This window comes from Lactuca sativa, chromosome 8 (genome assembly GCF_002870075.4).
Source record: "Lactuca sativa cultivar Salinas chromosome 8, Lsat_Salinas_v11, whole genome shotgun sequence".
NCBI classification, from domain to species: Eukaryota; Viridiplantae; Streptophyta; class Magnoliopsida; order Asterales; family Asteraceae; genus Lactuca; species Lactuca sativa.
In genome coordinates, this window is record NC_056630.2 from 249,473,197 (window position 1) to 249,490,275 (window position 17,079).

The 17,079-nt window shown below is 35.3% G+C and overlaps 1 protein-coding gene across 1 annotated transcript; it reads right to left on the reverse strand.

Moving 5' to 3' along the window:
• Nucleotides 1-2,073: 2,073 nt before the first annotated feature.
• On the reverse strand, nt 2,074-4,353 carry LOC111893272 (uncharacterized). The gene is made up of 8 exons (XM_023889334.3): nt 4,289-4,353; nt 3,793-4,033; nt 3,484-3,666; nt 3,206-3,358; nt 2,894-3,103; nt 2,609-2,800; nt 2,424-2,504; nt 2,074-2,271 (listed from the first exon to the last, which is right to left on the reverse strand). The coding sequence occupies exons 2-7, from the start codon at nt 4,018-4,020 to the stop codon at nt 2,457-2,459; spliced, it is 1,014 nt and encodes a 337-aa protein (XP_023745102.1). The 5' UTR covers nt 4,021-4,033; nt 4,289-4,353; the 3' UTR covers nt 2,074-2,271; nt 2,424-2,456.
• Between the last annotated feature and the right edge of the window lie 12,726 nt (nt 4,354-17,079).

The window sequence follows — 17,079 nt, forward strand, 5'->3', positions numbered from 1 at the left end:
GGCGGACCAATCACACTGTAGACTCGATGTACATGGCTAGACTCGGAGGGTGGACCAGGTGGACTGTTGGCCGGTGCGGCGGACCAGTCTCGCAGTAGACCCGAAGTGCATGGTTGTTCTGTGTTCTGTTATGATATGTATGCTATTATGTTATGGGCCGGAAGGCACTATGATTTGGACCGGAAGGTCGTGGCCTGGAAGGGCGTATGTGTGGTTGGTATATTGGGGATATCTCACTAAGCTTTCGGGCTTACAGTTGTGGTTTAATGTTTTTCAGGTTCTTCAGGAGACCGTGGCAAGGCGAAGGCGTGATCGTACCGCTCCTCATGTTTATGTTGTGATGTGATTCTAGGAATACTCTAAATAAATTATATTGAAAACCTTTTTGTAATAATTTAATGAAATCGGGTTGTTTTTGAAAAGCTTAAATTGGTTGTGATTTTTTGGTTGTTACAAATTGACTGGCACTTCAGCTTGTACTTCATTTGCACCTTGTACTTGTTTATCATCTTCATCTTGAAATTGTATATCATCTTTAGATTCAACTTCAAAAGAATCCACTTCACTGTTAGGTTCCATTTCAACATCACTGTCACTTTCCAAATCAACTTTATTTTCCAATTCACACTTCAGTTTACATGTTTTTCAAGAATTGAAAACTTAATTCAACTTCACATATGTTAAGTTATGCCACATGTATATACCACACATAGCATGTATTTGGCTTTCTACTTCTGTAATGGTGGATTTGATGAATCCTCAGTTTTTTTTTTTTTTTAGTAATGATTTCTTATCTACTTATAATTAACAATGGACCCAAGTTTAAAGACTCTTGAGCAATTATGACTATGATTTAAAGATTTAATCTGGAATGGCTTTTTAGAGGACATCCAGGTAGCTTACAACCTAAAGGGACAACCTGTATTATGTTTATTGTTCTTACCTTTACAACATTTTACCATTAACCTCTGATTATCACTTTTTTCATACCATAAATCGTACCCATTCTTGACTGCATAGTTGGTAAGACATAACTTCAATTCTAATAGGCTAGAAAACTTTATACCTGCAACTAGCACAATTAGATCCTATTCTTGGTTCCCATCATGGACAGGGAACACAACCTCCTCATTTGTTCCATTGTTGGCTTCATCATCGTCACTTATACCACCTTAAAGTTTGTTTAAAAAATTTTCCCGATGGGTTTTGTCTAAAGCATATATCTCTTCATCACGTTCTTGTTCATATTTCGTAGTAACATAAATTTCTGATTCCTTGTCATCTTCTTCATCCAAGTTGTACTCTTTATCATTTGTTAACACCTCGTTATCAGCCCAATCAAGAATTGGTTCATTTTGTGGTCAATATACTCATCCAACTCACTCCCAGGGCTATAAATAGTTTCTACAAACTCCTAATAATAAGCATCATTGTCGATTCTTCTAATATCCTCAGCCAAACTTTGCTTTTCTATTATAGTAGTAGGTATTATCATAGTCTCCTTTGGTTAATTTGGTAAGCCACAAAAGAAATTCTTAATACGTAAGTCCACCAAAATCCACATCAAGAACAGTTTCTTTTACATGATCCAAGTATACCAACGACTTTAGCGCAAATATCCCCATGTGATGAAAATCTACAGGCATACACATACTTGTATATCATTAGGATGCCATGTTAAAGTCCCAACTCGAACCTTCAATTGCAAGCCCTAATCTTCGATTTGTTGTATCGATTTCTCCCAAACTGTTAATCGAAATGCTTTTGGAGCAGACGAACCCCAATTAAGTGAGAAATGGGTGTAATAGCCATGTATGAATCCATGTTATTCGTTTTAATTGATCTTAATTGATGTAACAGGCTAAAACCTGTGTTTGTCGGTAATAATGGGTATTTGTGAACATATGAAACAAGTTTGTTGGATAAATAAGTATAAAAAACAAATATTGCCATATGTGAACATACAATATAGTTTAGTTATCTTAATAAGTCATTTTCCCTTGATCCTACTAGTTCTATCATTAGAATCATAAGTAATTGGGCAACCAATACAAAACATTTTTGACGAAAAAATGAAATTTTATTCGACACTTTTTTATTGGGTACTCATAAAAGCAAACGGAACATGGTGTAATGATGAAATAAATAATAATGAGGCTCTAATACATCTTAAGATAGTTGCTTTAGAAGTGTTCGGGATTAAACTTGCACACATTATATCACCCACTACACTTTGCTATTGCTCAAATATTGCTTCAAGAATTCTTCAACCTACCATTCACGAGTTTTAAATTAACAAAAAGACGAAAGAATTGTCATAAGAATTAAGATGTCCACTTTTAATTCTTGACGTATCAGTGAAGTTGTTACGATTATTATGTAACATAAAAAGGGGAATGAATGATGTTGCAATCTTCACAAACCTGTCTCCGTGATTCTCTTTTTGTGCATGTTCTTTAACATATGTCATGAGCACGCGGTGGATAGTAACCATAACTTGACTTCTGAATTATAGAAACATAAGTAAATCGGTATCCCCTCTCTATCAATGATATATATTTATTGCATAAAAAACATAAAAAAAATGAAAAGGAGCTGCAGATAATACCTCCTCCTTCTGCTCACCATACTTATAAGCACATTTATAGGCTTTAATTCTCTTTGAATTAAGCTTTTCAAGTTCCCTATCCATGCTTCTGATGCTCTTTCTCACAAGTTCCAACTCAGCCTTGAGTCGGGTCACTTTAGTGGTACGTTCCTTTTGATCCCTCTTTATTTCGTCAATTTGGTTTAAGTTAATCTAATTGTATAAAAATATAGATGAAGTGAGTAGTAATATAATGAAAAATTGAACAAAAAAAGTTCTAATTCAGTTGAGGAATTAAAACTATACTTTAATACGATGCTGCCTCATTTGTTCTTCATAGAGTCGTCTTCTCGATCCTCCAACGTCATATCTTCTCCAATTATTACGAGGGTCAGGTTCTGTTGGTGCAGTGTATGTTTCTATTGTTTCTTTGAGATTTCTTATTTCGTGAAAGAATTTTTTTTCTTCTCCCCGGTTATTGTTTCCATGTTGGATCCTGTGTACAAGGCTCTCCATCTTCCAAAAGGAAGTAGAAAGAAACTATATGTCAAAATCAATATAACAACCTAAGGAAGATCAGCAATTTATGTTTATAAATTGTAATTTATCAGTATATACCACATCGTTAAGCTCTTGTGTACCATGGGTTGGCCTGTTACTCGATTTCATTGAAGAAAGAAGTTCTTCTTGAACCTGTTTCAGATATTCCATGTCTATCCTCTCTTTCTTTAGCCGTTTATGACATCGTTTTCTATCAGTACCAATATGAACCTACAAAAAAAAAATGGCCACCAATCCACTGAAACAGAAAACTTCTCTAAAAAAATTCCATTTCATTATGCTCAAGAAATTTCGGAAAGTCGAGAGGAAAAATGGTCAATGTAATCAACTCTTACAGGCGATTGAGGATCGTTTTCAGTCAAATGCAAGAAACCAGCTGTTCTTGGTATTGGTCTGATTGGTAAATGAGGCTTCACATCATCTACTGTAGCTCGTTCAAGGTACATGAGTGAACTTGATTTCCACTCTAACTCCTTGTAAATCCACATTAATTCGTAGTTCATTTGATGTTCATCTTTCTGCAAGGAGAGACGTGTGAGTTGTTTTTCCTAACTCATCCAAAGAAGAGCACGATATTTCTACTGTTGTCACTTTAAAGCAATACCCATCATTTCTAATGATCATTAATTTTAATCAACACTTACCTTCCGTAGATCTATTTCTTGAAGGATATGGTACATAGAAACACTCATCTGTTGATACAACTTGTGAGCCTCTTCTTTTTTTACTTCCTCCGGAGAAGGACAACTCTTGACCAAATAGAACTGAAGTTCGTTGGTCTTTGTATGTGAGATCATTTCCTTGACTTTTTCAATGGAATCTGACTTAACAATCAGGCCATATTCCTTTGGGTCTTCCATTTGGCCGTGCATCAATCAATATTTCCTGGAAACAATAACAGTGTCAAGTAACATTTTTGCAAAATAGGTAGAAACAGATGAAGCAGAATCAGGATAAAAGATATTGTAGATCAAACGGGAGAAGCTTGATAAAAGTAAGTAATAACGATAAACATTTTTGCCTAGCTACTTGAGATAAGTTTTCTTTCATGAAAAAAGAACACATAATCATGAAAATGATGTTCGTGTTATGGCATTTCATGTTAGAAGAATAGGTTTTGAAAAGCAATAAACAACCAACCTCAACTGGAAGGCAATACTTGGTGATCAGAAAGATGAATATTCATAATGCTAAGTACACAGTATTTATAAATTAGGTTGGTTTAGTCGGTAGCACTTGCACCCCACGGCAAGAAAGTCAACTTATCTAAGGTCAATTGCAATCATTTTTATTCGTTCACTAAATTATGATAAACCTATTTTTTTTAATTTCTTCCTGGGTCAAAATGGTTAGTAGCTAGGACCCAAGTTCTTAATCCGATTCTCTAATTAAACATCCGTTTGTAAAAACAAAAGCATCTACTTATTAAAGGATCATTTATAAGAGTTACTTTGAACCTAACACTTATAATATAGTCTACACGATTTTCAACATTAAGGCTATGTTTGAAGTATATAGCCAAAAGTTGGCTGTTCCATTTTCAAATTTATTTAGTTTATTTTACCCACGTTACTGATTGTTTGTTGAGTCCGCAACTATAGTGTAACATTCCGTTTAAAATAAAATAAATGAATAAATAAATAATAATCCCTAAAACCCCGAGATATATTTTATATATTATTTTATTTTAGCCCTAACTCCACGATAAAGTATCAGTGTTAGCCATAGGAGTTAAAAGTTATATTTTCTTGATGTTGGGGGTTAAACCGTATCATATGGACTTGTATTGGATAGTTTTTTGAAAGCAGGGGCTAAAGAATAAAATAAGGGCTTAGTTTGAAAAGAATGGGGAATGAGGGACTGAAGTTGTTTAATTGGTCAAAAGTTTGAGTTGAGGGGACGGTGGATTAAACTCACCACCCTTTCCCTTCCCTTCATCTCATTTTGCACCCTTATAAACCCTAACCCTAAAACCTCCAGCCGCCGCCACCCTTATATCTCCCATCCCCAACGCCACCATCCCCTTCGTTGAACCACCATCGCTGCTCCTACTGCCGATGAAGACGAGGGCTTTCGGGAAAGTTGTCTAGACCGAAGAGGGAGGCAGTGAACAACCGGAAGTTGCAGGTTGTTGCATTTGTTCTCGGTAAGGCTAAACCACAACTCACCCTCCTTCGCTTCTTTTCTGTTAAGCCACAGTCTACCTGACGAATACCACCACTGCCGCTCGTATGAATCTTCTCACGTTGCTTCGGTCGTCGTACCACCCCCGAAGAGGGCTGCTGTGGACGCATTGTGTATGTGTTTCGCGTGTGTGTTTCAATGTTGATGCCTGTGGTAGGCATGTTGTTGGTCGGAAAATCAAGTAGAAAAAACACCATGGCAGCCAACCATGGTGGATGTTGCCTGTGCTGCTCTTTCTGCCGCCACCAGCCACCGTGAGTTGGTCGGGACCCACATTAAAACTATTAATTAAACTTAAAATAATACTTAATAGTTCTCTACAATTAACTTAATGCAATATTGGACTTAATGGATTCGGTACTTAAGGGGTAAAGTGTGGAACACTAACCCTAGTTATCATTTTATGTGAAAAACCCTAGAATCGGGGAGTTCTATTTTGGACAATGATCATGAGCGTATTTTAGGCCATTGATTGTATTATTATTTCTCCCGAGAATGAATAAGTCAAACCTTAATCAGTCATACCCTTAAGTGATTAAGTCCTTAATGGATTAAGTGTTCTTACTTAACCCTATTCGTCATTTTATGTGAAACCCTAATCGTCATTTCATGTGAGGTGGTCACTGTTGCAAGTGATTATGACATGTGATCAGGTATTGACTCAAGTATCTTCCTGTAGGTGATTGGAAGTGAGTTGAAGTTGGTAGAGTCCTTCATTACTACAATGGTAATCTACGCACATATCGAGGTGAGTTTCACCTCACTGTACCCGTGGGTCGAAAGCACCAATGTCGGCCCACTAGTTTTGATTATCTACTAATAGATGGATGCCCTAGGGACTGTATATAGTCATGTAGGATACACTGAGGATTCTTGATCTAAGCTCTCTTACCTGTTCCTTGTTTGGTTGTGGTTCTAGAGTAAGATCACCTATCCGGCTGACTATCTCACCTCTAAGTATATACGGGCATGCCTTGGATTGTTGATATTTAGTATGCTGTTATGCTGTAGTGATCTGTTAGATCTGTCTTCTTGTATTGAGTATGCTGCAATTCTATAGTAATCTGACTGATCTATGTTCCGGTATTGAGTATGTTGCTATGTTGTAGTGATCTGTTAGATCTGTGTTTTGGTATAGAGTATGTTGCAGTGATCAGTTAGATATGCCTCCTGGTATTAAGTATGTTGCTTTGTGGTAATAACCTGTAGAACTGTATGTTATATGTGCTTGTTGGTTATCATCTATGGAGTGCCCTTAGGGACTGTTGGTGGTTATGTAGGATTTCCTGAGAACTCTTGGTCTCGGCTCTCTTGCCTGTTCCTTGTTCGGTTGTAGCTTTAGAGTAGGACCATCTGTTCGGGTGGCTATCTCACCTCTGGTTACTTATGGTTACGCACTCTATGGGGGTTAGCTAGTAGTAGGATTGTATGTTGCGAGAGGATTAGTAGGCAGTAGTCAGTTGTATGATTGTTTTTTGCCTGTATTATGTGCCTACTTGATCCTGATTGTTTAAATGTCGACATTTTGTGTTTGGTTGGTTTTAAGCGGACCTGCTTTATGTGGTAGGCCCAGATACCCGGTGCGGGCCGACTGTAATCCATAGGCATGGAGGCTCGGGAAGAGCGGTAGGGTTGAGGCGGTAGGCCAACAAACCCTGGGTTTTCCATCCCTATGGCTGATTGGACCTGTTGTATATTGGCATTCCAACCTGGGGTATTCCATCTTGGGGATGACTGGACCTAGAGGTTGACTGGGCTTGAGGTATTCCAACCCAATGGTTGAATGGACCCAACATGATTGATTGTACATTTGACATGTTTATATGGTGGTATTTTTGGGCGAAACTCACTAAGTTTTATCCTTACTCAGTTGTTTATGGTTTCATGTATCATTGGTTATTGTTGGAAGGCGAAGGCGGGAGTGTACACACTAATCAGAAACATTCAAGATTCCGCGTTTCTACAATACTCTGATTTTTAATAAATGTAATTCGGAATTAATAGTTTTCTTAATAAATGGATTAATAAATTGGGAATTTTTTATCTTAATAAAAATGAAAAAATTTTGTTGTGAAAATGGGACGTTACAGATGGTAACTATATTTGTTGTTGTTCTTAGTCTTATGGTTTAAACAATATTATAACAAATCAACTCTTAAAGAGTTTATTATGTACGTAAAATATAGCAGAAAGATATTGTTAATATAAAGAATGAAACAGATTTGGGAAAGTGAATTGTATTGATTAGTAAAATTGATTTACATAACATGTATACATGGGTATATATATGTCACAACCCGAAATTTCTATCTTGTAAGGTCAAACACATCAACCGAAGGTCAAACTTATAGCTTTCTAGACCTAGTATACGTAAGCGTTGTGTGTTAGGAAGTGAACCACGTAAGAACCGAGAACCAAGAACTACATTCGAGCCATAAACCTCAACAAGTGAGGTTCACGACCGCAAACTAGGTTCACGGTCGTTAACCCTCCCTTGGCCGTGAACTGTACCTTATATATATATATATATATATATATATATATATATATATATATATATATATATATATATATATATATATATATATGAGGTTGTTCGATTTTATCCTCATTTCTTCATCTCTTGGCCGAAAACCCTCCCTCTCTCTCTCTCTCAACTATCATATACGAAGAACACCATTTTCACTCTTTTCATCCCTTTTCCTTTTGCATCTCCTTAGTATAGCATTTAGGACCTTCAAACACTCTCCAATCATCAAGATCTTCAAGAATTCTTCCCTGATTTTGGGCCATGAACCCTTATTAGGGTCGTGAACCATCCATGGGCCGTGAACCCTTCATGGGTCGTGAACCCATCAAGCCTGGCCGTGATCAACTTTCAGCCTTCCATTTTTCAATTCTAACACTTCTTTGTAAGTGTTCCCTATTTCATAGTCTATTTCCTTTGCACCTTAGATGTTAAATGCACTAATTGTATACATATATATGTCACAATATGCTATTTAGGACTCGTTTGTGCTCCGGGACTTCGTTTGTGAGTATAACATCCTTATTCCAGTCTTCAATCGAATCACTCACATAAGGTGAGTTCATACACCCCCCCCCCCCCCATATCTTTCCAAGCTTTTTAATGTAATTATGGGGAGGGGAATACAAGTAAAACACATGAAATCTTGTGGTTTATAATATAAATTGCTTATTATATCTTTCTTACCTTTAAATGTAGTTAAAACATGGAAATAAACCTATAAACTATAAGTTTAGTTTATGAAATAAAGGGATCTTTTTACAAACTTATTTGTTATTTATAAAAAGGGTTTCTTGCGTTATTACTTGTAAAGTCGCTAATCTAGTTTGTGAGACACGTCTTCGAGTACTTACATATGTACCAGTTGAAGTCTACCCTTATGAACCCGAGTCTCCTGGAGGGAGAGCGTGAGTTTGTGTATAGATCTATATGGGACTGACAATCTCGCACCTTGCTGTTAGCTACAGTAGGATCGGCAGGTCTACAGGTGACAAATGTCATATCATTTTCAACGCCTATAGAACGTCGTGTTTAACCGGTCCAATTAGTATGGTCATAGAACTCACAAGTAGATAACAACGACATATTTACGTAGTAATATACTTTTCTTAAACAAATCTCAAGCGATATTAATAAATGTGATTACCTAGTAAATACAATAGGGTTAGATAAAACTGAAGTCCGATAGACAATGGAATGTGTGATTTCCGCCTTACTTCTTGTTCCTTGTTGGTTGTGGGCTTAGGGCAGATTCACCCATTCAACTATCTGTTCGATCTCAGTTTTATACAAATCGTATGTATTAAGTAATCATAGGAGGGTAGTATCGTCGCATCAGGTTTTCAGAACAACCAAGTCTTCAACCAGTCTAACTTATCAACAAAACTAGATATCATTAAAGTAAGTATATTAAATTATACTTGTGCCTTTTGATCTTGGAAGGAGTAAGACTACAAATTGGTTTTATAGAAAATATAGGATTTTGTATGGTAAACATCGTTATTTCAAAGGTAATCAGTATTTCAATAGAACTTTCTGAAAACAATGACAATTAATACTGAAAAAAAAAAAAAACATTTTACATTAGAGTAAATGGAATTAAGAACAATTTTACAAAAGGTTCAACACTTGTTAACAAACTAGTCTATCTTAAGGGACCTTTAGTGGTTAATTCTATAATTTCGTAGTTTATACATCAAATTTATATATATATATATATATATATATATATATATATATATATATATATATATATATATATATATATATAAATAATATTCGATAGGCAGTGGAATGTGTGACTTCCGCCTTACTTCCTGTTCCTTGTTTGGTTGTGGGCCTAGGGCAGATTCACACATTTAACTGTCCGTTCGATATTAGGTTATATATAGCTACTATAAACTAAGTGATTGTAAAAGGAACTATTGTGGTAACCAGTTTACTAAAGAAAATATAAGATTCTCTTAAGGAATATTTTCATCAAATATCAAAGAACTATTACAGTTAACTCCATAAGAACCTGGTGAATACGTCAGAGTTATATAAAATGAGGATCTAACAAACAATGGGATATGTGACTTATGCCTCATTTCTTGTTCCTTGTTTGGTTGTGCGCTTAGGGCAGATTCACACAATCGATTATATGTTCGATTTGGATTGTATATAACTTGTATTCATTAACTACTCATAGAAGGAATTGTAAGAGTTATTTTTACTTATCATTCTTCACATCAGAAAATATAGGATTTTCTGGAGGAACATGTGAACTTTTCCAAAGAACTAAGAGTATACTTTTTATAATGAAAATACTTATGAACTCACCAACTTAAATGTTGATACTCTCTTTCAAAATCACTTGTATTCTCAGGAAACTAGTAGACAGGTACATGATCCGGGATTCAGAAGATGGAGCATAGTAGCTTCATGTCCTTGTTTTGTTATTTACTTTTGGAGTCAATCATATGTGATTCGAATACAATTTAAACCTTTAATATTAATGAAATGGATGTTGTTGCTTATTTTACTATGATGCATGTGTTGTGATACTTAACATGATGTCCTCCGCCCCCGAACGTTTCCGTCGTTCTGGTTTGGGCGTGTGACAATATAATTGAATGTACAACTATACTAGGAGATAAATACAGAAGACTTAAAACAATCTTGATTATGTAAAATACACATGAACAGAATGTGATGAGATAATGATGAATTGGATCGGGTTATATATTAATATGCCCCCATAAGATGGACGATCCGGAGACGAGGCCAATCTTGGAAATCAGGTAATTAAAACATGGTTTGTGTAGTGGTTTAGTTAAGGCATCTGCTAATTAATCATCTCCTACAATGTGTTGCACTCGCAAAGTTCCTTGTTGTACTTTTTCTCTCACAAAATGGAAATTTAAGGCAAGGTGTGGCACTCAAGTTATGTGGCACTCAAGTTATCGCAATAGATGATGGGATTTGTGCTTGATGAGAAACCGAGTTCACTAATTAATGAGTTGGGCCATTGAAATTCAGTGGTTATGGAAGCAACAACTCTAAATTCAGCCTCTGTAGAGCTTCTTGTAAGTGTGCTCTGTCGTTTGGAGCTCCAGGCAATTGGATTGGAGCTAAGATAAACAATATAGCCAGTGGTGCTTATGTAATTGTATTTATCTCCTGCCAGTCAGCATTAGTGAAGGCGTGAAGTGTGAGAGGAGACATGCGTTGTAAAAGAAAATCATGATATAATGTTCCATGAAGATACCATAACAGACGTTTCAAGGCTGTCTAGTGAAGGGATGTTGGAGCATGCATGATTTAGGACAACTTGTTGACTGTGAATGTGATGTCCGGCCTTGTGAAGGAGAGATATTGTAAGGCACCTACTAGTGCATGATATTCAGTAGGAGTAGGATGAGGGATACCGACTGTGAGAGTTAAGGGTTCAGAGGTAGTCATCGGTGTTGATATTGGTTTACATTCACGCATGTTGGTCTGTGTGAGTATATAAAGGATATATTTGTGTTGAGAAAGGAAGATAACTTTAGAATGAGGAAGGACTTTGACTCCTAAGAAGTAGGAGAGGGAACCTAGGTCTTTGAGTGAGAATTTGGCAGCTAGAAGGGAAATGAAGGTGGAGAGATGAATGAGGGAAGGACATGTAACAATAATGTCATCGAAATATACAAGGACTAGAATATATGTGGTAGAAGTTTTAAGGATGAAAAGTGAGGAGTCAGATATTTTTGGTTTAAAACCAAGAGTAAGAAGATAAGATCTGATTTCATCATACCAGGCTCGTGATGCCTGACGTCGATCATATATGGCTTTATTTAGTTTGTATACATGGTTGGGAAGGGAAGGATTTATGAAGCCAGGAGGTTGAGACATGTAGACTACTTCATGAAGATGTCCTTGTAAAAAGGCATTATTTATGTCTAATTGGTGTAGAGACCAATTATTAGAGATTGCAAGAGTGAGCACAAGACGAAGTGTGGCTTGTTTAAGGACTGGACTAAAAGTTTCCCGATAATCAATGTCGGGATGTTGATGAAATCCTTTTGCAAATAGTCGGGCTTTTAGGCGATCGATTGAACCATCAGGCTTGTATTTGGTTCTGAAAACCCATTTACATCCAACTAAATTATGAGCACTGGAAGATAGAACAAGTGTCCATGCCTGGTTTCATTCTAAAGCATTGAACTCATCTAGCATGGCAATGCTCCATGATGGGTTTTTGAGAGCTTAGGTAATATTAGAAGGTTCAGAGGGATGGGTAAGAGCTGTTGTGTAGAGTTGGAAGTTTGATTTGAAGTATCGTTGGTTTGGGTTGGGGTTTAGATAAGTTTGCATTCTGGATAGAGATGTGGGGTTTTCAATGATGGGAGGTTGATGTGGATTTTTGTTGTTAGGTGATGGGGTGTGGATGGTGAACTTAGAATATTGGGTTGGTGAGGAGGAGATGGGGATGGAGGACGTGTATTGTGTGGTGAAGAGATTGGTTCAGTTGAGGTTTGAGAAGGTGGATGGGATTGGATTATTGGAATGGATAGCCAGAGCTACTGATCGAGATCTTCAATGTGAGGGGTGAGTTTAGGGAAAGAGATTTCAGTTTCAACAAACACCACATGTCGTGAGGTGTATGTTTTGGAGGAGACTGGATCTTAGGCATAATAAGTACATTGGTTGGAAGAATAACCCACGAATATGCATGGGGTGGATCTGGGGTGGAGTTTGTGTGGGGAATACGGTCTTAGCCACGGATAGAAGAGACATCCAAAACTTCTGAGTTTGGAGTAATTTGGGGATTTTTTGAATAAACAGTGAAAAGGAAATAGATTTTGTAAGGTGGAGGTAGGTAGGTAATTTATTAAGTAGGCAGTAGTGGTGAAGGAGAAAGGCTGGAAGGAAACTAGGATGTGAGCATGAGAGAGTAGGACATGACTCGTTTCTACTATATGGCTATGTCTTCGTTCAGCATATCCATTATGCTCTGGGGTGTGAGGTTGTGAGGTGAGATGAGATATGCCAGAGGATGAGAGATGGGATTGGAGTTTAAGATATTCACCTCCATTACCAGAGAACAATTGTTTTATTTTGGTATTGAAGATGTTTTCAACTAGAAGTTGAAATCGAGTGAATATGGTGAGGGATTTAGATTTCTTTTTCATTAGATACAGCCAGATGTACTTAGCGAAGTGATCAACAAAGATTATGTAATATTTGTAGTGATCAATAGATTCAACAGGTGAGCACCATACATCTGAAAAAATAAGTTCAAGTGGAGCATTTGATGTAAGAGATGTTTGATGAAAAGGCAAACACTGACTTTTATTGATTTAATAGGATTTACAATTATAAATGAAGCTAGAACTAAAAGAAAGAGAAGTTGCTAATTGTTGAAAAAATTTATTTTGAGGATGCCCCAGTCGATGATGCCATGTAGATAAGTTAGTGCGCTGCATGGAAAATATATGAGGTGAGATAGAAGAGCGTAGCTTATACATTCCCTTTGTGGATGTTCCCTAGAAGAGGGGGAGTTTGGATGCCAAATCCTTTATACAAAAACAAAAGAGTAAAATTCTATTAGAAAGTGATTATCAAGACATAACTTGGAAATAGAAATTATGTTGTGTGAGAGGGTAGGAACATATAGAACATGTTTGAGAATTAGTGTAGTGTGAGGAGTTTTAATAATCACAGAAACAATGTGAGAAATTTGTAAACACGAACCATCACCGATGACAAGTTCTTCAGTTCCGTCATACCGGGCTTGAATGGACAAGTTCTTGAGATCATTTGTAGCATGAAAACTAGCACCACGATCAAACACCCGGTTGGATGTATTAGATGAAGTTATTTGTTGTGGTGTCATGAGATGAGCTTGTGCGTTTTTTACCTGCACATTGCTGTAATAAGAAGGCATAGAAACAATTGGAAAGAGCTTCTTAAAGGTGAAGCAATTGTTAAGAGAATGTCCTTTACTGTGACACCATTGACATTTTCCCAGAAAGGGACAGTTTCCAATAGCTTATGAGGATTGATTTGGTGGTGTAGGCAAGAGACAAGTAGCAGTATTATCTTGCCAATTAGGCCATGATTTACGGTGTGGTTGATGATTTGCATAGAAGGCTGTAACAAGTTGGTGGAGAGTTGGTAATGAGATTTGTTATGCAAGAGTTAATTCATGATTGATGAGTTTCTCATGTATATCATTGAAAGGAATGGGTGAGTCCCTTGCGTGAACAGCGTCCATAATAGGTTTATATGTTGATTGATATAGCCGAATAAGAACAACATCAATCACGTCTTCTTGATCAAGTTTCTTGTCTAGGATTGCTAGCTCATCAACTACAGTCTTGATGCTCGCTCTACATGTATTCAGTGACAGTTTGGATAGAGGTTTTGGTGATTTGTTTTAGGGGATGTTGAAGTTTCTTAATGTGGCCTCGTGAAGGGAAAGCATAAGTTCCAGCTAGGGTTTTCCATGCTTCTCGAGATGGTGAAACATTTGTCACAAGAGGGACAATTTGTGGAGATAGGCTGCCAACGAGTGTTCCAAAAAGTAGTATGTCTTACGGGAACCACTTAGGGTAGTCGGCATGAGGTGTAATTGTTCCATCGGTGGCTATGGTTAGCAGCGGAGGGAGATGGGTTCCATCAATGAAACGGTAAAGATCGATACCATGAAGGAGGGCTTGGATCTGTGTTTTCCATCCAAGGTAATTTGTAAAGGTGAGCTTCAAGGTAAAAGGAAAGTGAACAATAATGAGATTGTCCTTAGAGGTGCTAACAATCAGAGAGGATTTTGAAGTATGTGTGTCGTTGCCCATGATTATGCGTCTGAGAAAGAGAGAAGAGAAATTAAGATGTATTCAAAGCCGAAACTCTAATACCATAAAAAGAATGAAACATATTTGGGAAAGTGAATTATATTGATTAATAAAATTGATTTACATAACATGTATAGAGGGGTATATATAATTGAATGTGCAGCTATACGAGGAGATAAATATTGAAGACTAAAAACAATCTTGACTATGTAAAATACATATGAACAGCATGTGATGAGATAAGTATGAATTGGATCGGGTTATATCTTAATAATTAATAGATGAGATTTAACCCTCATGAGAAACGATCATTATCATATTTATTTATCTTTTCCTTTTTTATTTTTTTATTATTTGATTATTATTTAAAAACACAAAAAAAAAAAGTAAATTTAAATTTTCTATAACTTGAAATCAATATTGATATACTTCCAAGACATGATATTATACATCATTCTACTTTGAATATGAAATTATGATCAAGACAAGATATTATACATCATTCAACTTCAATAAGAAATTATGATCATTAAATGATAACCATTGTAACATACTTTTTCTAGTATATATATTATCATTTATGGTTCAAAATCTCTCTCTCTCTCTCTCTCTCTCTCTCTATATATATATATATATATATATATATATATATATATATATATATATATATATATTTGGCAAACAATACAAATGAATCACCATATGAATTTAAAAAAAAAACATGATTCACAAGAAACAAATTCTCGAAAAACATCTTGATTATTTATTTTTACGACGATTTTGTTGGTATTCATTAAAATTGTCACAAAAGTGAATTTTTCTTGATTTATTTAAAATGAATCATGAAGGTTTTTATTTGAATTTTTTTTCTTGTGAATCATCTTACTTTTGAATCATCTAATGATATATTTTGTTTGTTTGCTAATATATATATATATATATATATATATATATATATATATATATATATATATATATATATATATATATATAATTTTTTTTTACTTTCCTACCAAAATTTTCCTTCTTATTTGATGTTATATATGTATATATATATATATATAGAGAGAGAGAGGGGGGGGGGGGGAGGGAGAGGGAGAGAGAAAGAGAGAAAGAGAGAGAGAGAGAGAGAGAGAGAGAGAGAGAGAAGAGAGAGAGAGAGAGAGAGAGAGAGAGAGAGAGAGAATGTTTAAATAAGAATAATTATGAAATTGAGAACACGAAAACAAATCTGAGCCACATATTTTGAATCTACCACTTAATTGTTAAAGTGTACCATGACGACAAAACATGTAATATTTATAAATGAACAATCAAATTTATATATAAATAAGTATACTCATATATGAATAAGTGTATACTTATTCATATATGAATAAGTATATTCGTATAAATATGCATGTGTCTATTCTCTAATGATTATTCATATTTGAATATGGCGATAGGTGGTGGAGTGAGGGCGATGACAAGGACAACGGTTGCAGTGGCAGTAACATTGGTGGTATTTGTGGTGGTAGTTGCGGTGATGTGTGTGGTGGTGCCGTCAATGGTGGAGATGGTGGCAGACGTTGTTGTGGTGGTGGTGGTCGTGGCAATGGCAATGTAGGTACCGATAGGTGGTAGAGGTGTTGGTACTTATTCATTTATGAATAAAAATATAATCATATATGAAAAAGTATGCGTCTATTTGTAAGTAGTCATTTTAATATAATTGCATATATATAGGGGTATGATTAAACGTGAATCATAATTATTGTGTAAATGTGTGACCAAATTATGGTCATTAGATTAGAATAAATGAATGGATGTGATCTTATGGTGTATGTTATTAACATGGACTATCAATTACTATATAATTACAAATGCTATTTTATTAGGAGAGAAATGAAAATTATCTTCATTTTAGGCAACTAAGTCAAATTAATACATACAAATCAAATCCAAAATTATTTTTTATTTTATTCATTTAAAGTAAATATTTTTTTTATAATTCGCCTGCAATCAACATATATAAACACATATTTTCAATCTTTCATTCTTAACGAATACACTTTAATTCCATGATTGTTTTTTTAGAATTAATATTCTTAAAGAATACACATGCATATGAAAGAGAATAACATATCATTTTTTAATATAAATATATTGCATTATAATAAAAAAAAATAAATATTATAAAATTAAGAACCATTCTTATAACATCAAACAACCATTTTTATAACAAAAATCCAGAATATTTATATAAATCATTTTTGAAGAATATAGAAACCTTCTATAATACATTACATTCTTTAAGAATATGTCATCATTTCTAAAGAATGTACAAAAAGTTATAATATATATTATATTCTTGAAAAATCTGTTATTATTCCTGAGGAATTTGTCATCATTATTAAAGAGTA